The 27899-nt window shown below is 40.8% G+C and overlaps 1 protein-coding gene across 1 annotated transcript in view; it reads right to left on the reverse strand.

Annotated features, from left to right (window-relative positions):
* The window catches only part of IFT74 (intraflagellar transport 74), a 2643271-nt gene that overhangs the window by 1397785 nt on the left and 1217587 nt on the right, over positions 1-27899 (reverse strand). Inside the window, exon 15 of the mRNA XM_044061439.1 lies at positions 23143-23240. Within this exon, the coding sequence (XP_043917374.1) occupies positions 23143-23240 (98 nt within the window). The remainder of the gene's footprint in view (positions 1-23142; positions 23241-27899) is intronic.

Here is a 27899-nt window from a genome sequence, read left to right on the forward strand (position 1 = left end):
TGACCTCACCCTAACAACACAAGTTTAGAAAACAAAGTGGGGTGGAAGAATGGAGCAGCTGCAGCAATAGTGAGCTACTCAAACAGCTACTATTGTGGTAAGCTTACTTGCACAACTATATTATGTTCATCATTAGATCACTGTTGCAGTAGTCGAAGCTGTACGGGTAGAATACCACAGCTTACACGGACTGGGAGGAGAAAGTATGAGAATCCAGGAGTCCCTGAAGAATGTTCCCAGTAAAGCTTGCTCTAGGCTGGAAAATGAATTTAGTTTGTAGTGCTTTGTGAAAGTCAGAACAGAGGGCAAAGTTGCAGCCTTTAGAATACTACTACCATCTACTTCTTTAAAAAGGCACTGAAAAAGCCATGGCCTTGGTAGAATGGGCCCTAACCCTGCTTTGAAATGGCATGTTATGGTGGTAATAACAAAAAGTACTAATATAAGAGAACCATTTGGAAATGAATTGCTTTGACACCAGTAGTCATTTTTCCTACCCTCATATGAAATGAACAACTGATAAGAATTCCTGAAGATTTTAGTTCTGTATAGTATCAGAGTTGTCTGCAAATATCCAGAGTATGCAACATCCTCTCTTCCTAATTTTCAGGGTTTGGAAAGACGACAGTGTGGCTCAAGGTAAACTCCAATTCCACTTCAGCCATAAAAGAAAGTTTTGTTCTCATGGATATCTTTATGAAAAAAAGATGACATAAGGTTGACCCAGGATATGAGCATGTAACTCAGGTATTCTTCTTACAGAGGTAATTTCTAAGCTAAGACCATCAATTCACCCTGATGAGCTGGTTCAAACTGAGAAAGTGTTAGTTTTTTTCAAAACAAAATTAAGATCCCAAGCTATTTTCTAGGTGGATAAATATGTAGAACCCCTTTCAAAAATGCTTAACTTCAGAATGGGTAGAGAGGGAGATATATGGGCATACCAGACATTTCTGAACAATGAATTTTAGCAGAAGTCTAAGAAAGGCCAGAGGATAGTAACTCAAGAATATTGAAGAACCAGGGGTATGCTGGCCTAAAAAGGGTCCAGGGCTTTATTATGGCACCAACTAGAAATTCTTTTTCCACTTGGCCATATAGGATTTCCTAGCAGCAGGTTTCTTAGCCTCCTTCGGTACCTGCTGTACATCCTCAAAAGATAGGTGCCTAAAAGATGTTAAAACACTATCATCCAGAGGGCTTCCAAGATGTACACTGATCAACAGCTTAATTTCAACTTTCAAACTGTGAAAAAAGAAACTGAGAGAAAACAGCTAGTAATTCTGCCATCTTGAGTAAAACTCAGTTACTGGCTAGTAAGAACACTGTGTGGGTGTCATCACAGAAGAAATTTAGAGAACCTGAAATAAAATCAAATAGAAAAAGGTGAGGAGAAAACACTGGAAAGAATCATGCAGCTGCTCAGCAAAAACAGTTCAAGCTTCAGCTTTAGTACAAAAGAGGGCAAGTAATTTAGAGGAAAAACTAAATCAAATATACTCAGAGGTGATTAGAATAAATGAAAAATTGAAAGAATACAGCAACTCAAATAACAAAATGCTGTGAAAAATAGAATAAGCTTTAACTAGCTATTCAGATAAACTGATAAAACTGAAAAACATCTGAGGTTAAAATGAAGAAAAGGCAGGCTGATTATGAGATTTGTCAAGAAGAGCTGTTTCAAAAAATGGTAGCGTTAGAAGACAGAATGAGCAGAGAAAACCTGAGATTTTCTGCTGTACCAGAGAAACTGGAAGAAACAGACTGATAATGTTAAGAAACCACAAATAAGCAAATGAACTGTCATTCCACAGGAGTTGTTAACTTTAAGGGCACATCGACTGCAAGCTCTAAACCTGGCCACGAGAAAGCAGCCAAGACCTGTATTAGTAAAGACAGAACCATACTAACAGAAAGAGCTGATCCTAACAACACCATGGCAGAAGGGGAAGTATTAAAAATTGGAGATGGCAAGGTGTTTGTTGAAAATGATTATTCACTGAACACCAGGAAGAAGAGAAGCAAATTTATCCTAGTAATCAGGGAATGTCCTGGATGATCAACAATTTTTTTGATGTAGAACAAGGGAAGGAGGAAATCCAAAAGTTTATCCAACAAAAAGTGAGCCATTAAATAGAAGATGACTGTGCTTCTTGTTCATCTGGCAATAAACCTCATAGAGAGACTTTGCCAATGAAACAAATTCCAATGTTCCAAAGCAAAATGCTTGAATCAGGAGTACCTTGGTCTTGAACCAGAGTCTGGTGTGGGAGATGGAAATGAACAGGAAGAAGACCAGTAACACTGAAATTAGTGAATACCAATCACATTTGTGAAATATGGCTTTGCAACAAAAAGTGGCTGAGAAAGACTGGACTTTTTTGACTTTGTTAAACTTGTGTAAGCATATACCCCATTTTATGTCATTAATGTTTAAAAGGGCACTAATAACTTAAGTAAAATAATTTTGTTCTTACTAGTATTTGTATAAAATATTTTATAATGTAAAGTGCATACTATATATTAAAGCAGATTTTGAGTAGTATATAATTGGGTATTTTAAATATGGAGGTAGGGATGAGTCTTTTCACTGACTGTTGCATGTGATATAGATATTAAAGTAAACAAGCACTTCTGTTTTAATTGTAAGAAATAGGCTTTACAATGTAAAAACAGAGCTGGACAAAAGTAAGCTAATATGCTGTAATCTTGGGCTGTTGGGGTAGGGGATGGGGTGTAAAAGTCTGGATTAATGCCTTTGACTTAACCTAAAAACGCATGTTTTCTGTACGCAAGTAGGCTTGAAAAATAAGAGAAAATGATGAAACCCATGAGACGTGCAAAATTTCTTGCATATGCAAAGATGTTAGTTTTGTTTTTCCTTTACCAAATGTTCAGTGGGAGTCAAGAAGTCTGCAGCTGAAGGCAATTGTACATTCTTTTCTGTTCTCAGTGAAACTGACAGATTCCTTCACACATATATAGAGCTGTTAGCCTCTTTTTTCACTACTATGATTCCATGCAGATGAGCTGTCTGCAGGTGTAAGCAATTAATCTTGAGAATTCACATCATTCTTTTCTGAGGGAAATGCAAACTTTTAAGGTACAAGGGCAAGCAGTTCAGTAAAAATAAAATATGAAAATACTGAAAGTGAATAAGAGAGAGAAACTTCCCTAACAGCATTAACACTTTCATGCTTTTAACAGAACAGTGTAAAATTCAGTGTTATTTAAAGATAGCCAGTGCACTTTTTCTAAAGGCTAAAATTTACTGATTTCTGAAAGCAAACAAGCTGCTTTCATATCTGGAAGGGGGAAATAGCTAAGAAAAGAATAGACTCCAATCAGTGTAAGTAGGAGCACAGGCTGTAACATGTGCTTTAGCATGGGTAACCTTAACTTTAGGTCATATAATGCATGAGGCTGCAGCTGTCAATTTAGGTCAATTCTATCTAGAGGTTTAAACTTCAGTGTCTGATGATGTATATAATCTCTGTGTTTGTTCTAAGTTAACAGGGGATGGGTGTGTTCTGAAAAAAAGAAGTTATGTCTCGCCATAATGTTCCATCTGTGTTGTTGATCTTCGTCCATTCATCACCGACTGGTTTCGGTTCTGAGCCCCCGGAGCCGAGACGGCCTTATACCAAGCTTGCACCAGCTAAAAACTCTCGAGCTAAGATTTACCCATAATCCCCTTCTCAGTCTTACCTCAGATCGAGTTTGCCCTAATAAGTAAAGCAGAGGCTGTCTCCAAGCACAAACCTTAGTCCAGGAAAAGGACCCAAATATCCCCCAGGAGCCTCTAGGAGGGGGAAGGAGGGTGGGAAGTGATGAATGGATGAAGATCAACAACACAGATGGAACATTATGGTAAGACATAACTTCTTTATCTGATGTTGTTAATCTTCATTCCATTCATCACTGATGGGACAGAGTCCCCAGCTACCTTATATCCATGGGTGGCCCTATGGAAGAACATTCCTGAGCACCACTGAACCAAAGGACACCCTTCCCCTGGAGACCAGATCCAACTTGTAATGAATGATAAAGGTATGGGGGGAAGCCCACGTACCTGCTGCACAAATGTCGTCCATTGAAGCTCTGGAGTGGAACGCCACAGAAGTTGCCATTGATCTGATGGAGTGAGCTCTGATGTTTGGTGGAACAGACTTTCTTTCTTGGTTATAAATGAAAATTATACAGTCTATCAGCTATTTGGCTAGGGTTACTTTAGAGACTGACTTTCCCATTTTTGGACCAGAAAAGGAAATAAATAACTGGTCTGATTTCCTGGTTGTTTTTGTTCTAAGTAAACTCTCAATTGTCTGTGAACATCCAGTAAATGTAAACAATACTCTCCCTTGTTGGAAAAATTAGGAAAAAACACAGGAAAATCAATAGTCTGATTAATAGAGAGCTCGGAAATTACTTTGGGCAGGAAGGAAGGGTTCGTTTGTAATGATACTTTGTCCTTGTGGAAAATCAAATAAGGACGCTTGGTATAAAGAGCTTGGAGCTCGGAAATGCATCTGGCCAAAGTAATAGCCACCAGAAAAATAGGTTTCCAAGACAGAAACTTGATGTCACACGTGGCTGCTGACTTGAAGGGAGGCAGTGTCAAAGATTGTAAGACGAGCGTGAGACTCCAGGGTTCTGTGGGCTGTTTAACTGGAGGTCTTGAATGATAGATTCATTTCAAAAAGGTTTTGCTCAGACGATGAGAGATTAAAGAGGCGTCACCAAAACCATTATAAAAATTTGAAATGGTAGCTAAATGAACACAACAGTTGATGCTGTGGCACCCTCCTCAAAGAAGTTAGATAGGTACTGGAGTACAGCAGACATAGGTGCAGTAAAAGGATCTAGTTCTGTCTGTCTAGACCAAATTGAAAATCTTTTCCATTTGTCAGCATAAAGTTTTCTGCTAGATGGTTTATGCAAAGCCAGAATAATGTCACATACTGGACAGGAAAGATTACAATGCCTGGCAATCACTGGAAGTGGAGAAGCCGAGCTTTGAGCTTGACACTGGACAAGTTCAGGTGGCTCAACCCTTGAGGGTGCGAAATCAGATCTGGAGTTGAATCCAAGGTCCACGGTCTGCAAAAAAGATAAGGCCAGAGAAAGGGGAATCATTCCTGTTGAGGCCAAAATGGTGCTATGAGGATAATTTTGTTTTCAACTGAAGAGCTTTCTTCAGAACTAGAGGAATCAGAGGAATGGGAGGATAAGCGTAAAATAGTCCCATGGGCCAATCGTGGATAAACATGTCCCTTGTGGACTCTCCCTGCAGGGGAATTAGAGGCAAAGTAGTTGCTGCATTTGTGGTTGGACGGGGAGGCGAACAGGCTGCAGCAAGACTGGCCCCAATGGCTGAAGATCTTTGCTGCTAAGTTGGAGTTGAGGGACCACTCGTGAGGCAGAAGAATCTCCCTACTCAATTTGTCTGCGATCACTTTGGAGTTCCCTGGGATATGTATTCCTATCAGAAAGCGGGTGGAAGCTATCGCCCATTGCCAAACTCTCATGGCCTCTCGACATAGGGGATAGGACTTGGCTCCTCCTTGTTTGATGATGTACCAAACTAGTGACATGCTGCCCAACTGGATAGCAATTGCTCCCGAAGGAAGGGCAGACTGAAATGCTTGCAAAGCCAAAAGCACTGCCCTCAGTTCTAGAATATTTATATGCAGATTGGCCTCTAAATCAGACCATGTGCTTTGGACAGTCATTCCCTGAAAATGTCCCCACCCGATCAGGGAAGCGACCATGGTCACAATGACGCTGGGTGAGGGGGGTGGAAGGGTCAGCTCCAAAGTGCTGTGTCTGGCTTCATCCACCAAAAAAGATCTAATTTGCACCGATTTGTAATTTGAATTTGTAAGGACAACGGGTGTTGATTCGGATACCATTAGGTTAACAGAAGCCACTGTAACAGTCTCATGTGAAACCTTGCTAGGGGTACCATAGATATAGATGCTGCCATTGACCCTAAAAGCTGCAGGACCTTTCGAGCTGGAACCAAGTCGTGGCAGAGTATGACTCGGAGCTGGATCCTTAGTCTTTGAAGCCTGTGATCTGGGAGAGAGATCAAGCAAGAGCGGGTATTGAATGTAACCCCTATAAATTCCAAGGTTTGGGTTGGAGTTAGATTGGACCTTTCCCAGTTTATGGAGATTCTCAGGCAATGCACCAAAGAGAGGGTGTAGTGCAAGGCTGTTACCAGTAGATGCTTGGTGGGAGTGGAGAGGAGCCAATCATCCAGATATGGAAACACCTGGAGTCCTTGTAGTCTCAAGTGAGCTGTCACTGTTGCCGTGCATTTGGTGAACACTCTTGGGGCTGTATAGAGCCCAAAGGGAAGGGCATGGAATTGATAATGATTGGCTCCCAGCCAGAAGCGAAGGAACCTTCTGGAGTGTTTGTCCATTTTGATGTGGTAATACACATCCCAAAGGTCTATCGAGCACATCCAATCGCCTTCCTCCAGAAAGGGGAGAATGGACTGGCTAACAAACTTGTTTAAACAGATGAGGTCCAAAATTGGTCTCCAGTCCCCTGTCTTTTTTGGCACCAAAAAGAACCTTGAGTAAAATCTGGATCCGATCTGGTCTGGTGGGACTTTCTGGATTACTCCTTTTAAGTACAGCTTTTCTATTTGTAGAGCTGCGTCTTCCCATAGACTGAGTGGAACATCTGGGATTCCATTTGATGGTTTTGGGTAGGAGTTGAATGGGATTTGGTAACCTCTGGATATTATCTCCTGCACCCAAGAATTGGTGGTAATTGATAACCAGGCATTGGAGCGCAGAGAAAGAAGTCCCCGAATGATTCCAGCGAAAAGCAATCGGGGCCGCTCTTCAGGAGCTCTGATAGGGCTGTCCAGAGAAGGAATCTCTGGAACCCTGACTATGCAGACCCTCTCTGCCTCTGTAGAGGCATCTTCAGGAAGAGTTGTCCCCTCTGCCTCTGGGGGTGAATTTGCACCGTGTGTCATAAGTAAGGACCCTGAGACGTTTTGTGCCACTATTTCCCAGTTCTCTGGTTCCTGGAAAAGGAACGCTGAGGAGTGGAGAAACGTACACCAAGTGCAGATAGGGTCTTACTGTCCTGCTCACACCTAGCTAACGTGTCCTTCACTTTAGGGCCAAATAGGGAAGGTGGTTCCACTGGAGCGTTAATGAAGGAAGACTTAAAAGGATCTGTGAAGTCACACAGGCGCATCCAGGTGTGACGTCTCATAACTACGCCTGAACCCGCAGCTCTAGCCGCCCCTTCAGTTGCATGTGAAATTAACCTCATGGACAAATTAGAAATTGATTCCAGGGTCGCTAGCTGTGAGGCTGCCTTGTCATTAACCTCATCAGACACCTGTCCTGACAGAGTACCAGAGAGTTCGGACATGAGGTCTCTCTCTGGAGTCTGGTGAAATGTGCCTTACAGTTCAAAGACCGAATAGCAAAGGTCGATGAAGCAAAAACTCACTTCCCCAGTTTGTCTACTGCTCGGGACTCCCTGTTAGGTGGCTCTCCTTAGCGAGCTCTTTCTTGGTGGCTGCCGCCACCACCTTAGCATCTACAGGTAAACCTTTTGACCAATGTGGATGTTCTTCAGGGGAAGACAGGATCTTGTCTGATCTCCTGGGGATTGCTTCAACAGCATCAGGGTACTTCCAGGCCCGCTGCACCACAGGTTGAACCAACTTGTCTGCAGGCGGGGTAACCCAGGAGGTAGAAGGTCGAACAAGAAAAGCCTGCAGAAAAATGGATTCCTCTGAGGAAGGGTTTTGGGCTTCCAATGACCTCTCTGTTCCAAGATCTCAAGGATGTATCTGAAGGAGACCTCTTCAGGGGTGACTGTGGAGACCCTTCCCCTTCATCGTAATCCATATCCTCAATGTGGGACTCCTCAGGGGAGTCCATATGCTTCCTCTTGCACGATTTCTTCCTAGGAACTTCCTCAGTGGGAGCTTCTGAGGAGGACCCAGAGGAAAGGGCACTCTACAACATGGTCTCCTGTGGCTTAATCTGGGATGGTGGCCTGTGACAGCTGCAGCACAGGGGAAGGACATGGGGGTTCCGACGCCGAAGGCTTGCTCACAGAGGCAAGAGCCCACTCCATCACCTGGAAGGCAGGACTGCCCAAAGAGGGATGGGGGCCTAGAACCTTGAAAGACAACTCTGGAACCAGGGTCACACCCTGCTCCATTGGGCTCGCTCTCAGGAGTGGAGCTTCAAGCTGGATAGGTACCGACAGGGCTCCTGGCACCGTAGAAATGGTTGGTGCTTAACTCGGAACCGAGGTGCTTGTAGTCCAATCCCAGGACTGAGGAAGACCTGGTTCCAATGGAACTGAAGGCCAAAGGGTCGACTCCAGGGCCAAAGTGAGATCCACTATTGGCACTGAAGCAGAGGGTGCCGAGAGAGGCTTTGTTGCTGAGGGCTTCGTAACCTGCAAGAAGGATGAAGGAGGAGAGTAAGATGGAGTCTGTAAAGCAGAAATCCCAATCCCTAGGAAGAATTGGTATTTTGAATTGGAAGGGATCTCCTCTGGCTGTCAGCAACTGGTCCACAAGGCGCACCACATCGAGTTTGGACAGGCTCCTGGTGGATACAGTGGATATCCCAGAAGGGGACTCTGGATGCTCTAAGAAGGGACTATAAGCCTGTCCCAAGAAGGGGTTCACATATGGGGAATATTGGGTCCGTGCTTGCACATCTAACAGCATCACCATCTCCAATTTTGAGATGATAGGGGCAACAATGTCCATCTGAGCTAAAGGAACCATGGGAAGGCTCAGAGCCGTAATTGGGGTTGACGTCAAAATTTTTGTATCAGTCACAATCGTTGCCATAGACGTTGTCGGTGCCGACAAATTTGGCACCAACACTATTGACATAGACGGTCCCGAAACTTCTGTTCCAGTGCAGAAAGCTTTGCAAGTTTTGGTTTTGGTGGTCTTTCCTTCTTATCAGAGGGTGAGGAGGGAACGGAATGTGGCCTCATTTTCTCTCTTCTAGGAGGGGGTAAACCCTCCAACATGGAGAGAGCCTCAGAGAAAGGAGATTTAAGAAGGCCCTTCAAAGTCAATTTATTATTATGCTCATTCAAGGTCCATGAACTAAAACCTTGACAAAAGGAGCAAGGTGGTTGTACCGAGAAATGAGGCACTCCGAAACTATAAACACAATAATCATGAGAGTCACTATTAGGCATTTTCCCCCACACTTTAGGCATTGTTTAAAGCCTGAGGTGCCCTTTTTATCAGGCATGTAAACACCAACAAAAACAATACAATACCAGAAAAACCAGATTAACACAACCAAAAAACGACTACAGCTAGTTAGAGATCAGAAAATACCAACAATTACATAGGAAGATTACCACAGCATGTAGAGAGAAGGGAGTGTACCATCGATGGTACAAAGATTACCAACAGGTAGTTGACAGGAAAGTTGGAAAGGAGACTTAGCGATACACAAGTACAGGAAAATATAAGTGACGCAAAGTAACACACTTTCGAAAAAAACTTATCTACTTAGAAATATCAAAAAAATCAAAAAAAAAATCAAAGACTTAGCTGAGAGCTGGCTTGAACGCGACTTTACAGCAACACAGCAAACAAGGTCTGAGGTAACAGGGAGAAAGGGATTATGGGTAAATCTTAGCTCGCGAGTTTTTGGCTGGCACAAGCTTGGTATAAGGCTGACTCAGTTCCTAGGGCTCAGAACCGAAATCCATCGGTGATGAATGGAATGAAGACTAACAACATCATATTGTATTTTTTGTTTGAGGGCTTTCATTAAAACAAAACGTCTTAAAAATATGACACAGGTTCAAATGTAGATGACAAGAAACAAATGTACAAAAGATTGGCCTGCCAAACATTAGTGTGTGCAAGATATCACAAAAGTTGGAAATATACATTCAAAAAAGCTGTCATGTATAATAGGTGGGATCAATAATTTCTTATCATAATGACTACACCATCCATATTAACTTAGAATGTAAATGGTTTTATGGGTATAGACAAAAAGGTAAGAGTACTGAATTATATTATGAAATGCAGAGTGCAAACAGCAGTGATCAAGAATACACATTTGGAAAGAAATTAGTATGTGAAATTAATAAAGCATTTCAGAAAGGTTATTTAGCCAAATATCAAGGACAAAGGAAAATGGGAGTAATTATACTAACTGCTAGTGAAGCTCCAATAGTCACAGAAGAACAGGAAAAAATATATATAATGGTAGATTTCTGGTAGTAAGGGGCTACAGGGACAGGAAGAGGATTACTCTGGCATGTGTTTGCATTCCACCAAAAACTATTATGGAGCTTGAAAATTTTTTTGGAGAAATAATCAGCTTTCAGCAGGGCATATTTCTTATATGTGGGGTCTGAAACTTGATTTGCTACAGTGAGGATTTATCTGGGGTACCTAGAAGGGAAATCATAAGAAAAGAGGGTAGATTTCCAAAGAAATTTAGGAAAACAGTTGGCATGGAAGACGTGAATTCAGTAGTAGGAACATGGAAAGACTTTGCATATTATTCCCTAAGGTACAATAACTTGACTAGACTAGAAATTATATTTCATAGGAACATGTGATTTTAATTGAAAGTTTTAGCACACATCCAATAACTACTTCAGATCATACAGCAATAAAAACTAAGATAAATATGCAGTGTAAGGAAGTAGAAATGAGATATTGGTGCTTTCCCACCTACCTATTAAAACAGAGGAATTTAAGGAGCGGTTAGTGCAAATTACTCAAGAATTACTACAGAAGATAAAAAAATTCCTTAAAAGTTCCAGCTAGTGAGTGTGATAAAGAAGAAAAGATATGGTTAAGAAGTAATTGCAATTATTTAGAGGGACTAACAAAGGTTAGAGTATTGCAGAATAAGGGGAATCTCTCAGAACAAGAAGAGGTGGAACTGCAGAGTGCTAAAGAAAAAAATAAGGGAGTATCTGGATAATATGCTTGAGTTTAGTAAGACTACTGTTAAGTAACTATTTCTGATAATAATGCCAGAGCACAACATTTAGCAAAATTACTTAGGCAACAGAAAGTAGAAATGGTTGGTGCCAAACCTAGACAGCCTATAATAAGAAAACTAACAATAAATCATGTAGAGGTATTAGAGATATTCCAGAATCTTCAAGAACATGCATAAAGCACAGAAATGTGGAAATCAGGAGAGAGCATATGTGGAAATATTTATGGAAGACATACGTATGCCAATGTTAGAGGTAGATGAGTTTCAACAATCAACAGACAATATAAGAGGAAATTAACTAAAAATGGTGATTATAATCAATCTGTACAAAAGTCTCTGTGAACATATGGAAGTTTGGATGTTAGAAGGGAAGAAAATTATAAAGATGTAAAAGGTTGTGTTTAAAAGTATTTTAAAAGAAGGTGAAGCACCAACATCTTGGAAGAAAGCTGTGGTGGCTTAAATATCTTAAGATGGTAAAAGACCCTTCACACCCAGCTTCATAAAGACTCGTTTCAATTTTGAACCATGATTATAAAGTGTTTATGTCTATACTAACTAAAAGAATGGCAAAATTGTTGCCAAAAGTGATAGATATACATCAATGTGGTTTTGTGGAGGGAAGCAAACATTTGATAACATTAACAGAACAGTGATGATTCCAGAGGGTAGCAGAATATTAGAAAATACCACTAGTGTTGGTGGGTCTTGTTGCAGAGAAAGCATTCAACAGAGTAAACTGGGATTCTATGAGTACAGCAATGGAAACATTTACATTCCTTGATACAATGATAAGGTTAATTAGAGGGATGTATGAAGGATCAGAGGTAAGAATTAAAGTGGAAGGATTCCTTTCTGATAAGTTGTGTCTAAACAGATGACCCAGGCAAGGTGTCCTCTTTCCCCTTTGTTATTTGCTCTATATTTAGAGCCACTGCCTAAGAAAATAATGGACTCAGAAATTCAAGGATATAATTGGTATGGAAATCAAGAAAAGCTGGCTTTATTTGCAGATGATATTATTTTGTACTGATAAGTCCAGAAAAGGACATCATTGTTGGGAACATTTTGAGACAGTTTCAAGTCTTTTTGGGATCTAAAATTAATGAAGATGAAGCAAAGGTTATAGCCGTACATTATGTACCCAGACATGGATTGGTTCACCAATACCCATATTTATGGAGACGTGACAAGATGAAGTATTTGGGAGTATAGATTAAAATGACTTCTGTTATGACAACTAAGGATACACGGGAATAGACTAAACAAAAGATAATGCAAAAAATCTGGGAAACTGGAACCTCATGTTTATGAATATGGATAGTAAGGTACAAGCAGTGAAAATGTTTTTAGTCCCTTTATTTTTATATATAGGTCAGGCATACTTTTATCAACCAGAGGAGAAGTTGAGGACAATAGTTAAAGAGTTAAGGAATTTATCTGGGAGGGGAAAAGGGCAAGAGTTAAGTGGGATAAGTTGATCCTTCCAACAGAATAAGGTGGCCTAGGATCACCTGATTTAAAGGAATAGTTTAGGACTACACAGTTGAGGTTCATATACATAACATAAGCAGAAAATTATAATTCAAAGATGAAAGAGATAATTATGATGAAGTGGGAGGAATTCAACAAATAAGGAGAGAATGGGATTTTGGATGCAGATCCTTAAAGAGAATATCAACAGCCATACAGAACATTATATTCATAAAGTAGCAGAACATATTCTAAGAACTAAGCCAACACGAGAATAGAGGAAGGAGATTTTGCTGATAGTGATGTCTGCAAGTAGGGGTGCAGAGAACAGGCAAGATAGGGATGGAATTTACTGGTGAATACTGGCAAAAGAACCAAGGTATTGGGAGGAAATAAAGGTAACTGAATGGGATGAGCCCAAAAAGATATTTGGACTACAAGCTCTACCAGGGGTTGATATCAGGGTACATGCAAAGAGAAAGGGATAGGGAATCCTAAGTGAAATACCTGCTGTTAAAAAGGGATAATTAGTAGGGCATATAAAATACTGCATGAAGAAACAATCAGAGGAAATTAGTAAAGTTTGGGAGGTCAGATGGGATAAGCAACTTACAAGGGACAATAGGAGGGCATATGTATGGCTCCCCCATATACAGCAAAGTTTAGAAGGTTTAGGGCTTTTGCCTGGAAGTGTTTTTTATAAGTAGCTTTATACCCCAAGCAGACTTCAAAGAATTCTTCCTCAGGTAGATGGCAAATGTTGGAGCAGTAATGGGGAAGAAAGAGCAACTGGGAACATATGTTTTAGGAGTGTAATGAGTTGGCAGATTTTAAAAATTCCCTATAACTTACTCTATCAGAAATATTGGGTGAGCAAATAAGTGTAACTAAAGAAATTATTCTTTTGGGCTGTGAGAGTGGATCTGAGTTGCCTAGACATAGTAAGGCCTTGTTAAGTATAATTCTGGTTGCTGCTAAGAAAGCAATTATTAGAAAATGGAAATAAAAGTCAAATCTAACTGTATTTGAAGTACTGAATACTGTAACAGAGCTAAAATTATTGAAGTTCACCAGACTGAACAAGGAAAGGGTCACAGTAAGCTGCCTGTCGGGAGCTAGAATCCGCCACATAACACAAGCACTCAGGTCACTCCACAGCAAGTACAAATATGACTCAGTCATTGTACATGCCGGTGTGAATGACCTGAGGCGACCTCCCTGGACTACATGAAAAGAGATAGAGGAGCTCTCTGATTATGTAGCCCAGGCTGGTATGACCCTGACCCTGAGCAGCATCTTACCCTCACCAAGAATGATGCCACAGTACAAAGACAAAATGATCAGTTTTAACAATTGGCTTAATTACTGGTGTCATTCTAAGGGGATCCAATGTCTGTCTTGGGATGACATGCTGGACAAGCCACGCTGCTTTGCAAGGGACGGCTTGCACCTGTCACCCGGATATTGGCCAAGGCTCTTGCCACCCCATAGTGCCTTTTTAGGCAAGGCTCAAAGGACAAACCCACCCCTAGAAAACACAAGTGGAAAAAAGTAAGGGTAATGCTGCTCAATGTCAGAAGTCTAACCTCAAGATGCATTCTCAGTATGGAGAATATTGATGTCTGTGCAGTGACTGAAACCTGGTTCAAGGAGAGCACCCCAGCACTATCAGGTTTTACCTCATATCATGCTTTCCGCCCCAAAACTTGGACCGAACCATAAAAGGAGGGTATCCATATTCATCAAAGATACCCACACCTCCAGGTTAGTAAGCATCGGAGACCATCCAGGTGCAACTAACCATAGGCAAAACTGCCTTACAGTTTGTAGCATGTTACAGACCACCCTCTCAAACTCAGGAACCCCACACAGCCTTCCTGAAGACACTAGAGAGTATGAATGTCTCTCCAAATACCATTATATTGGGAGACTTCAACTACCCAAACATAGACTGGGAACATTACTCAAGCCCCAACACCCTAGCCCAAAGGTTCCTACAATTCATTAACTCAAATGCAATGGAACAACTGGTCACCATTCCCACAAGAGGAGACAATATACTAGACCTGATCATCACAAACATGGGGACAAAATGCTCCACACCGAAGTATCCTCTCTGGTAAGATCAGACCATAAATTAATCTCACTGGAAATCCACATCCCGCCCCACCCCTGCACAAAAGACCACAGTGAAGAACTTCTCAAAAGCCAACTTCACACTTCTTAAGACTGAAATGGTATCTTCAAGGCCCCTGGGCTAGTGGAAACCACAACCCACACTGCTGAATCCTTTGCAAATGCCTTCTACGGGCACTTTCAAGAATGCATGGATCATGCAATCCCAAATAAAACCAAGACCCATTCCCCAAAGGCAGGCCGGTCTGGTGGACCCCAGCCATAAACAAACTCTACAACAGGAGGAGGAAGCTACTACATGACAGAGCAAAATCCCTAAAAGGGAAGGCATCTCTGATCAGTACTAGCAAAAACTACGATCACTCATAAAATCATCCAAGGCCAACTTTGAGAGAAAAATCGCAAAAGACACAAAGACAATCACAAGGCCTTCTTTAGCTATGTTAGAAATCTGGGTGGAAACTCCCAGATATGCTCAGAGTTAGTCCAAAATGATACAAAATACACTGAACCCACTGACATTGCCAACATTCTGGCAGACAGGTTCAGTGCAAATTTCTCCTCCCCCAAAAGGAGAAATAACTATCCCAGCAGAGTGTAGCCTCCCTAATATCTCAGATGCCCAGGTGAGAGCCGCTCTCTAAAGCTAAAACACAGCATCAATGGGACCGGACGGTGTCCCGGCTGTGTGCTACATGAACTCAAGAGGAACTAAACCCACACATAAGGCTCCTATTTAATCTTAGCCTTACTACAGGATACAGTGGTTCCACTTCACAAAGGCGGTGCTTCTACAGACCCTTGAAATTACCGCCCCATAAGCTTGACGAGCCTGGTCTGCAAAGCTATGGAGAGGATCATTATGGAACTCATAAACAAAAACATTGGGGATCTACAGACATTGGATCCTACCCAATTTGGCTTTGTCAAAGGCAGATCCTGCCTCTTGAACTTGATCGACTTTTTTGAAACAGTCACTAAGGCCATTGATGAGGGTAAGGCAGTTCACACAGCCTACCTTGACCTTGCAAAAGCCTTTGACACAATACCCCACTCGGGCATCATAGACAAACTCACCAGCTTAAATGTAAACCCATATGTCACAAGATGGGTTGCAAACTGGCTCAAGGACAGAACCCACAGGGTCAGAGTTGCTGGAGCTATGTCAGACTCTAAGCCAGTCACAAGCGGTGTCCCACAGGGCTCAGTCCTGGGACCCCTCTTGTTCGGCATTTATTTTTCCGAGGTACAGGCAAACATAGGAGGATTGTGGCTGACAAAGTTCGCAGATGACTGCAAACTGGGCACCATAATTGATACTCCAGCGGACACAAACATCCTTCAGAGAGGCCTCATTGAAACGGATAATTGGTGCCAGAGCCATGGCCTTAAGCTGAATGCCAAAAAATGTATAGTCATACCCTTTGGGAAAAACACCACAAATTACCACATAGGTGGTAATCCATTAAGTACAGAAGAGGTAATCAGGGACCTTGGGACCCAGGTTGACAGTAACCTCTCATTTGACACTCACATTGCCAAAGTGGTTAGAAAGACCTTCTATATTGCCCACCTTATCATGAAGGGTTTCACATCTAGATCAAGTGAGGTCATTGTGCCCTGTACTCTTCTCTTATCAGGCCAATAATTGAGTACAATGCCCCATTTGGGATGTATCTTACCCGTCACCTGCAGCAGTTGGAAAGACCCCAAATGTTCCTCACCAAGAGGATAAAGGGTCTTAAACATATGTCATATGCTGCCCGACTGAAAAAACTCCAGCTCTATTCAGTCGCATACCGCCTACTCAGAGGTGATCTGTGCCTGACATACAAGGCCATGTCCAATCCGGAATTAATGGCCATGCTCCACCTTAGTAAATCCAAATCCACCAGAGCCACGAGAGCAAGAGACTTAAACCTCAACACAGAAATAAATAGGACATGCTGGAGGGACAGATTCATAACCCAGAGGCTCCCTACACTCTGGAACAGGATCCCAGTACATGTTAGGCAGAGCCCCTCACTGACTCTGTTCAAGAGAAATCTTGACGAGTGGATGGGAGATCGTAGGTTTACCCCGGGGGTCATCTCTGTGTCACTACTAGACAGAGGCACAGTAAACTAAACCCTAAAAGGGCGTAGTATTCTCATCCTAAGGGGTGGTGAAAGCCACACATACTCTGGCTAGGCTTATAAATGCCCTAGGGCAGATAGCCTAGTACGAACCTATGAACCTATGAACCTATGAAACCTAAGTGGGATATTTAGAAAAGGGAATGAGCAAATTACATGGAAATAAATGGAACTTGTAGGAACAATACATACAGAATAATGTTCAGGAGGAGGAGTGAAGTATAAGGTAAGGCAGAAACTGAGCAATATATTGAATGGTGTACTGATAATGGTTATAAAAAAGAACATATGTGATGTATAATGAATGTAACTTGAAACATGATGACATGGTCGTTTTCCTTTTTAACAGTTGCCTATGTCTTAAGTGATAATTTAATATCCTTGCAATTCTTGTTTGTGTTATACTAAATTACCTTTAATGTGTCTATAAACTGGCTAAAATTTCTCTTACTATTAAATTATAGTCATATAACTCAAATCTATTCTTAACCAATGTTTTCATATTATGCCTAATTTGGCATAATTATTTAAACGTAGTTGTTTTTTGCATTATTTTTAAAGACTATAAAATGATTGTTTTTAAAATGTTTTGTAATACTTTGGATCTCTTTTTCCTGGGCCTTTGCTGAAAATGGGCTCTTACCTAAGCAGACTTTCCTGGTAGTCAAATGTCAATAAATAAATAAAGGTTTAGAAAAATAGCATCCATACAGTTAACTGTTTCACACTGGGGTGTATCAAAGAACCCCACAAGAAAAAAAATCTGAAATCCACTATCATTCGTTCAACATGACTCTGAGAGCAATTAAATGTTGGTTTCAAGGAACAACACAGTAGATTTATGATGGTTTGCTTGTTCTTTTTTTTTTTTTTTTTTTAAGTCTGGTGCTGTCTGTTACTCCATTCTGTTTTTATTTATAAGTCCAGTCTGTGATGAAACTTGTGGTATTTGCCCTGGCCATTTCAAGACTGTTGCCAGGGCCAAAATAAAGAGTTTTTCTGAATGTTTTAAATGGCCACTGATACTACTGGAAAGGGTGGGAAGCATGCAGGAACATTCCCATCCAAGAGAATGATAAAAGCATCTGTTCTTCAGACTTGTTTGTAAGGAATCCTGGAGCGGAATTTATTTATTGGTCTGTTGTGAATGGAGGCAAACAGATCTACTTGAGGAGTTCTTACAAATGTATCAATTTGTGGGTGACACTTGGGTCAATTTCCATTTGTGAGGGTCTATCCTGCTCCTGCTCAGCTTGTCTGCAAAAATGTTTTGCTGTGACAGAATGTAGAAAGTCTGTAGGGTTAGACTGTGCTGAGGTATTACATCCCAAAATACCATGGCTACTCTGCAGAAAGGGTATGACCTGCTACCCCCTTGTTTGTTTATGTACACATGACTAAGCTGCTGTCTGTGATAACCTGTAGAGGTCCTAGAGACTAAAGATGATTCAAATGGTTGCAAGCATTTATTACCACCAACATCTCTTTGAAATGTATGCGTTCTGCTATGTCCTGTTTTGTCACCCCCATGGTAACAGCTCCCCAAGCAAAGTCTGAAGCATATGTTGTTACAGACTGACTAGGAGGTAAAAGGGAGAAGGGAAGACCAGGATTCAGAGATATCTGGTTTCTCCACCACTGTAACTCCAGTTTACTGATTTAAGGAATACTTATATTTCCAGATATGCAGTTTAGCCAAAGGAATCATAACAGTCATATATGCAATGAAACCCAGAATCCTCCAATATCCCCTGAATTAAGTGGTAGACAGACTGGAAATTTCAGAAAGAGATCTAAGTCTACTTAGTCTTGCAAGAGAAAAGCCCTCTCTAGGGATGTATTCAGGAGGCATCGCAAGATCACTATTCTGCGGGACAAAATAAGAGAAGATTTCTGAATGTTCACTTAGAATCTCAGACTTTGAAAGATTAAATTAAGGTAAGAGATCCTTGATATTTTGAAAAAGACTGCAAATATAAGACAGTTGAAATACAGAAAATTATGTATGCTTTGCGACCTGCATTGAGCTATCACTGGTGCCAGGCACTTTGTTATCACCCTTGGGGCTATAAAAGAGTAATGCAGAGTACTGAAAATGTAAGCCAGATACAGAAAATCTTAAACAAAAATGCCTGAAATCTTTGGAAGCTGGAATGTCATGACAGCAGGAATGAAAGCTAACAGGGATTAGAGGGATAGCATTTTGAACACTGAAAATTTTTAACATACAGGCTGAGAAAGGAAAGGAAAGGTCTAGATCTGGTCTCAAAGGTGCTTTCTTCTTGGGACCAGAAAAATTCTATAATAAAATAATAAAATCCTTTCCCTTCTTGATCTGGGGACATTGGTTCTATCACTTTCAGGGGTGGCATATGTTAGATGACTGGGGGAAAGAGGAAGGTCTTATTTGGAGAATGTGGAGGAATGCTCTGAAAGTCGGGAAGTTCCACTTTCATTTGTTTCCATGATGGATGATTCTCAGAACCCATTTGCCTGAGATTATCTGATACCACAGAGTAAAATACAGACCTAGACTTTGAGAAAGGTTTAAAGAACTGCCGGAGTTGGGATGGGGTGGGGAGGTAGGGTGTCTGAAAGTGAAGATAGCCCTTCTGCCTTTTTGGACTATCTTTGGTTCAGGGAGGCTCAACCTTTCTTTTTCAAGCCTCATTGCCATTGCCTTTTAAAAGTCTATTTTCTTGAAGTTTGTTCAAGCTGTTTGCTTTATTTCCTGTAAAAGGATACTAAGCCGGAAGAAAATTTCCTAACAAAATTAGAAAACAAAGGTTGAAAAATCTGTGAATTTCATGAATTAACTACCTCTTTATCAAATCTTTTCAGGACCTCAGCAGGAGATGGTCCAAATAATACTTCTTGTCAAGAGGAGAATTTAAAATCTCAGCTTTGACCATTCCAGCTAGATTCTGTGAACATAACCAAGCAAATCCTCTCATAACTGAACCATCAGCAGTTGCTCTAGACAAGATCTTGACAGTTTAAAATTCTGAATGTTAAGTGACTTTTTTTCCACTCTTGTATCAAATGCTTTCATATCCTTATCAGAAGAAATGGGGTTAGTATTCATCAAATGTTTGACTGCAAATGGTTTTGTCAAGGAAATAGCTGCAGGCTCAGATCTGGAATTAGAAGACAGACAGACATAAGCCTGAAGAACTTTACATGCTCAATATATCTGCCTTTTAGAGGCTTAAGGATGACTGTCAGACATACTGCAGGGTGTTAAGAAAATGTCTTCTAAAGCTGGTAACATGGGAAGAACAGCTGCAGCCTAAGGAAAATCTAGTTGTAGTAAATTGTAATAATTTTTTTTCTGAGAAACTGAAATATCACTCTGTTCCCATTAAAATAACTTTTTAATTTCTGTCATGGTTTCAGAAAAATACAACTCTTCAGAGGTGATGTCAGAAGCATCACTTTATATAGAATCAGAATACTCTGCTTGAGTAGAATTAACAAGAGACCCCCTCCCAATCAAGTACCTATTCTTTTGACTAAAAATCAATGTCAGAAATGGAAGGAATTACTTTTCTTTTAAAAGTCAGTGAGGAATCAGAGTACAAAAGGTTAAGAGCTTAAAATAAGCCCTTAGAAAAGCCTAATGAAGTTTTCTTGTCCAAGGTCACATAGACAGGTGAAAGTACATGTTTATAGGTTCACAGGTTGGTACTAGGCTATCGGCCCTAGGGCCTATACAGGCCTAGCCATAATAATTCCCTGGCTATTTCTTCCCACAGTATTTACTTCCCTGCACCTCTGTCTAGCAGGGTGACTGACGTGATCCCCGGGGTGAATTTCCTATCTCCCATCCAGTCATCAAGGTTCCTTTTGAAGAGGGCCAAAGAGGCGCTGCTTGACATGTATGGGCAGTCTATTCCAGTGTCTGGGGAGTCTCTGGGTCAGGAACCTATCCCTCCAGCATGTTTTGTTCATTGTGATGACAAGGTTTAGATCCCTGGAGTGTGTGTCTCTGAGGGATTGGGATTTCTTTAAGTGTAGCATGTCCACCAGCTCTGGGATTGACATGGCCTTGCATGTTAAGCAAAGATCGCTTCTGAGTAGATGATATGCAACAGATTATAGGTGGAGTTTTTTTAGATGGTCAGCATAGGGCATCTGCTTTAGGCCTGTGATTCTTTTAGTGAGGTATTTCTGCAGCCTTTCCAGTTGTTGCAGATGTCTTGAGAGGTACATACCAAACGGGGCACTGTATTCTATAATGGGTCTAATGAGGGATGAGTACCGTGGAACAATGACCTCCTTTTTTCTGGATGAAAAGCCCTTAGTGATGAGGTGTGCCACATAGAAGGATTTCCTGACTGTTGGGGCGATGTGGTTACCGAAGGTGAGACCACTGTCCACCTGTGTCCCTAAGTCTCTTATCACACTTTCAGTATTTAGTGTACTGGCACCTATGTGGTAATTCACGAGTACATGTTTTTTCCCAAAGGGGATAACTATACATTTCTTGGCATTGAGCTTGAACCCATGGCTCTGGCACCAAGCATCTGTTTCTGTAAGGCCCTTTTGTAGAATATCCCCATCATTTGGGGATTCAATAATGGCTCCCAGTTTGCAGTCATCTGCGAACTTTGTTAGCCAGAGTCCCTTTAGTGTTGGCCTGTACTTCAGAGAAGTAGATGCCAAACAAGAGCGTTCCCAGGACTGAACCCTGAGGTACTCCACTTGTCACTTGTCTGGAGCTGGATTTGGAGTGAGCAACTTTTACAGTGTGGGTTCTGTTAGTAAGCCAGTCGACAACCCATCGAGTGAAGTAGGGATTAATGCCCAGCTTAGTAAGTTTATCTATGATTCCAGAGTGGGGGATGGTGTTGAAGGCCTTCTTTAACTTTCTGTTTCTTTTTTATAGAAGACTCCTAGAAATAGACAGACTCCAAGCAGGTACACCACCTGGAAACAAGCACTTTAGCCCATCCATGCAGTAAAGTATCACCTGCTTCTTCCCCCAAAACAGACAAGACTCTATGCCATGTCCGTAGAATATACTCCTACACCCTCAGAGAATGTGTCTGACTCCCACTCCTTGGTGGCTAAATGGACAACACTAGAGGGATCCAGGGATGATGATGTGCGATCTGAAGAATCAAATATGGCCACAGTAAAGTCAACTTATCAGTGGCTGAGGCAGAGAATAATCCTGCTGTACTGACAAAGGCTGCCTAGAATATTTCTTTCTCATGTGACTGTTGAAAGGAATAACTCAGAAACCAATAGCTTGCAACACTGTTCAAATGAAAAAAGTGAATGAATAAAACATGGTGGAGCTGGAAGAGTTGTTGTGCAGACAAACACTAACAAATAGTGTTTATGAAAAAAATAACAGTGACAACCTTCAAAAACATTTGCTCCAGATCCTAGAAACACTAAATTAGTTAATTAAATTAGCATTAGATAAAAAAACTAATTTCTAAAACAAATTTTTCACAGACAAAAAGATAAGGAAGGTAAGAAAGTTTCATGGCAAACTTGTCTTGTGACAGACAGTCCATTAAACTAGCTGTCTTAGCTATTAAAAAAAAAAAAAAAAAAAAAAAAAAAAAAACTTTTTACAAATACGTATAGCAATATTTGTGAAAAGAAGGTTTCCTCCTGAAGGGTAGTTATCTGCCCACCTTTGAAGAAGTAGTAGCTGAATGTCAATCCACAGAAGCCTGAAAAAAATACACTTTTATGATAAGAAAGCGCAAAGGGTTTTGTGACCAAACTATTGATTTTCTGCAGTTCTGTTCAAGCTTATCAGCGGTGGGGGTGAGTGGGAGGTGCCAACATCTTCGTATATTGTTTAGCTGTCATATCCTTGATAGGATATAACCCAAACAGGTTAGGCTACTGCAACGGTGATCAAATGATGAACCTCAAAGGGGACTTGATTTCAAATAAAATGTGTTTGTTAAACAGTGTTAGTTTGATATCTTTGCCCATAGTTAAAGACAAAAATGTGACAGAGCAGGATGCAGAGGACAGGAAGAAGTGGAAACAGATGATCCGCTGTGGCGACCCCTAATGGGAACAGCCAAAAGAAAAAAAAGAAGTTTAAGGGGATTATGAAAATCTGTCAGAGACTCCAGTCACTGAAATGAAATTCATTCTTTCACAGACTACAAAAATTGTTAAAAATTCAATGTTCTTTAGGGAGTCATAAAATCTTAAAACATTTCTTACTTACTCAAACTAACTTAGAGGTCGTAGTTACCTCAGGCAAAGAGGCTAACTTTAATTGTTTCTTCTCAACAAGGTCTGTCTGCAATGAAGTGAACAGTTCCTGAATTAATTTAAACTGGAAAGATAAAGGATGGGCAGTCTGACAGCGAAGGTTTTACATTCAGCCAGACAGTAAGATACAGGTCTATAATACATACCCTACTCATGTGTTCCAAAAGAGCAACAATGCTGGCCTCAGTCTGTGACTTCCTTTCCAGCTCTTGCATTTTAGTCTCTTCAAATGTCTCAAGAAAACCTTGAAATTAAAAAAGCAAGACAAAATCAGTTTTGGACTGTCTACAAATTAATTTGGTAAATGTAATGCTTTAAACTATATAAATTCTTTCAACACCACAAAACAAAAACACAGTCCATGCCCACAATACTTCAATAAAAAGACCAATAAAATATTAGTAATCTTTTCAGCTCTTCAAATGAGAAATAAATGTAATGTTTAGAGTTCCCATACAGGCTCAAGAAAGCAGCATTTTTTCTAGTTTACCTACACTACAGTGTTGCCCATTGGGGGTGTTGTACTTCGAAACTGAAAGTCTGCAAATTTACTGTGGAGGTCCTTCACAAAATCTATAATCTTCTTCCCCAGCTTGAGAGACTAACTTTGGTGCTAACACATCAGACTGTTACAGCTATTCTAATTTACCCATGGTTACATCTTACTAGTACAGTGCTCTCTCCCTTTAGTAATACTGCATAATCAAATGAAGCAAAAAAAAAAAAATCACCATATTCAACCCCAAGCAGTTCTCCACAGCCAGGCAGTAATGATCACCTTTCACTTCCCACATTTTAAAACGCATTGTTTATTATAATAATTTATTCCTCCTCTATCTAAAGTTTATTACACTGTAGACACCATTTTAGATCAGTAATAAAAAGCTGTGTGTAGAAAATAAAAGTGAGATACTTACTGCAAGTCATAAGCTCCAAACAATACCCCTCCATGTAATAAACAAAAGCAAGTCGAAAACTTGGCCAGACAGTATGAAGGTGCAGTCTGCCACTTGTATTTGTGAATGAAACTTTAAAGACAATTATCTAGAAAGAAGGGAAAGGCCTGAATGAAAGACAACAGATCAGCTTTTCCTCTTGGAGTACAGATGACTGAAAAGCACTGCTAGAGAATAACCTCTAGTGATGGCTGCTGGCAAGACATCCCAATAAAACTAGATTGGGGGTGATAGATAATTTATGAAGCATGAAAATTAGCAGGAACACTTCAGTAATACACTTGTACTCTGTATGGAGGGCAGGACTATTTTATGGTCAACAACGTCACTATTTCACCCTAAAATATAGGAATGATTTTTTTTTCTCACTTCAACCCAGCCCACACAGAAGGGACAGTTGTGAGAGATGTTCATCATAGCAAAAGACATCTGAAGAAGTTATCTGTGCAGTAAACACTGATACATTGGCCTTCTTAACTTGCAAAACAGAAAGTTTTAACATATGGAATCTGTTTAACCTGGATTGAAGCTGAACCCCTAGCCATTAGTCTCACATCTAGAAGATCTGGCAAACTGATGCCATGACAGGTTCTTCATACTGAAAAATGAAACAATTACATCTGCAGAGTAAGTGTTAGAAAAGGAGATAGCTCCACTGCATAAGAGATTTTCACCTCGATTATGCTCACACACACACACTCACTCACTCACTCACTCACTCACTCACTCACTCACTCACTCACTCACTCACTCACTCACTCACTCACTCTAGGTTCTACAATGATTCTAGGCACCAAAGAAACCACCAGAGGGGGTGGGGAGTATTGGGCTTGAGCAGTTAAGGCTAACTCAAACATCACAGGGGAAATAGTGGTGACACCTAAATCTTTATCTGGGGGAGGGAAGGTGGGGGTGAGAATCTGGCAAAAGAGTGCTTACATTTCAGGTAGGTTGTTGTTTGTCTTTTCAGCTTTTTCCCAGTAAGGGGTCGCCACAGTGGAACTCCGGTCCGCTAATGATTGGCAGTAGATTTTTACGAAACGCCGAGGTGCCAGCTCAATGCCCAACCTTCAGTGAAGGCATGCCCATTTACGCACGCATGTCTTTCGAACGCTACCCAACCACGGGAGGACATGCAGACTCCACACAGAAGACACTCCAAAGCCAAGCCGAGAATTGAATGGGAGAACCCCTTGCTGTGAGGTAACAATGCTACCACCGTACCACCGCGGAATAGGTATATTTAAAAAAAAAATCATTGACTTCAGTTTAGACAGCATGACATTGCACTGCACCCACTGACTGATGGTGGGAAGGGGCAGAAAAGTAGTCAAAGAATCTCCTAACCCTTGTTTAATTCTGTTACTTGTCTTCTTCTTTGGGAGAATTAAACAGGCAGCTAAAACTGATTGGTTAAAGAAAACTTCGCAGACCACTTAAGGCATATTTTTTTTCATAAAATCACTCTGTCCTTGTGGAAAAATGAAATATTCTTTATGCTTGAGGCCCTGCAGTTCATAAACTTTTACAGCTAAATGAAATGCACCTAAGAAAATCCGAATACATCACTTTTACTAAACTTGTGGGCTCAAAACAAAGAAAAGTTAACTTTTCACTTACAAAAGTCCCCAGCAGGCAGCACAGAATGCTTTGACAAGCATAAATGAAAAATACCCTTCGAGAGCTGTTTTACTTCTCATTGGCAGATTTTAGATATTAACAGTAGAACACTGGGCCATGTGAAATACTGACATGGGTACACTCAGACAGTCTCAGTGTACTCATCTGAAAACAAGTCATCTCACTACCATTTTTAAATCATGTTACCATACTGTTATCACTGAACTCTAAATTACTACAGTGAGTACAGGCAATGGAGCAATTCACACATTTGAAAAAATCTGTTTTTTTCAATTATTTCTTTCTGTTTTTACGCTAAAGACAATGTCCACTGTAGCATTTTAAAAGCCAGAAAAGACAAGTAAGATTTGTATCTTGAAGAGGGTTGTGGACATGCTGAGTATGAGTAAAAGGTTTTAAGTGACAGGGGAAGGATAATACTTAAAGACTGTGAGTACAAAACCCAAACTTTTAATAACAACCATGTATAACACAACTGATACTGCCATGGGAAACTGCTATCAGATGACTAAAGTATGTTGGCAAAGAAGTGAAAGAAAAAGAATTTATGTTCTTACCATAACGTTCCATGTGAGTTGTTCATCTCACCTTTGTTCTTACACGTGGGTACGGAGCCGATCCATCGGCTCCAAGCCGGCCGCTTTCCAAGCTCAAGATCTCTGAGTAGCTCGAGGCACAGTCCCTATCCCATGATGCTCTCTGACTAACCTCAGATCTAGTTTGCTGAAGCCAGCAAAAAAAAAATATGACTAAACATACTAATATGCCAAACATATACACATGTATACATATATTTACAATTTGCCAAGAAATACTCTGGCTGGAGTAAAGGAAACTAGTTAGACCAACCAGACCCCCAGTCATGCCAGTTCTTCCAGAACCTGGAGGGGGAATGTGGGAGGGAGTGCAAGAGTGGTGAGATGAACAACTCACATGGAACATTATGGTAAGAACATAACTTCTTTTATGTGAAGTTCAATCTCACCATTTGTTCTTACACGTGGGTAGCGTCCCAAGCACCATAATCCTGGGTGGCTCACGGGAGTACATTCCTGAGAACAGTGGAACCAAAGGAAGCCCTTTCCCTGGAGGCCCTGTCCACTTTGTAATGAGTGATAAATGTATGAGGTCTGGACCAAGTAGCAGCTGCACAAATAGTATCTAAAGGCAAACAGGCTGCAAGAGCCAGAGATGTAGACACAGCCCTATTGGAATGTGCTTTCACACTATGCTCTAAAGGTTGGTTGGTTGATGAATATATATATATTTTATGCAATCAGATAACCACTTAGACAATGTAACTTTAGCCACAAGCAGCCCCTTTTTATTGTCCGCATGGGAAACAAAGAGTTGTTCTGATTTCCTAAACTCCTTTGTTCTGTCCAAATAAAACCCGAGTTGTCTGTGAACATCAAGTTTATGTAACATATATTCTAATTTATTCGAATGGTGTCTGAAAAAGGTGGACAGCTCAATAGACTGGTTCAAATTGACTTCGGAGCAGACCTTAGGAAGAAAGGTGGGATTTGTCCTGAGAGACACTCTGTCGGGATGAAAAACCAGGTACGGAGGCCTGATAGAAAGAGCTTGTAGTTCCGAAACTCTATGAGCTGAGGTAATAGCCACCAAGAATATTGTTTTCCAAGAAATGAACTTCAAGGGACAAGAAGATGTGGGTTCAAAGGGGGGAAGCATAAGCTGAGACAGTATTAAATTTAAATTCCAGGGGGCAACTGGTTGTCTGACAGGTGGCCTAAGGTGATAAGTCCCTTTTAGAAAGGCTTTACATAATCTGTGCGAGATAAGATTAGACCCTTCAAATCCCAGGTGAAAACTGGATATTGCAGCCAATTGAACTCTTACAGTGGCTGTGCTGCACCTTCGTGGAAAAGCATAGTCAGAAACTCCAGAACACTATAAACAGGAGTGATACAAGGATCAATATCATGTTGAGAGGCCCAATAAACAAAATGTTTCCATTTGCTGTTATACAGTTTTCTGGTGGAGACTTTAAGAGAGGAGATCATTCTTAACTGATGAGGTTGGAACCAATCCTTGGCTCCAACTCAGCAGTTTTTTTTACAAGCCTGAGGTATTCAACTAGCTTGAGGCTAATCCCCCATCCCATGATCCTCTAGTGTGCTCCTCAGATCTTGTTTGTGTGCATATTAAAAATTGTATAAAGATTACCTCTTACACTGTAAGAAAAAAAACCTGAAAAGGGTCAAAGACAAATTGTTAATAAAGTCCAGCTCCCCTAGGAGACCACAGTCTGGGGGTTGGAGGGAGGAACGTAAGAATGAAGG

This window comes from Protopterus annectens, chromosome 2.part0, assembly GCF_019279795.1.
Source record: "Protopterus annectens isolate FY-2018-M chromosome 2.part0, PAN1.0, whole genome shotgun sequence".
Lineage (NCBI taxonomy): Eukaryota > Metazoa > Chordata > Ceratodontiformes > Protopteridae > Protopterus > Protopterus annectens.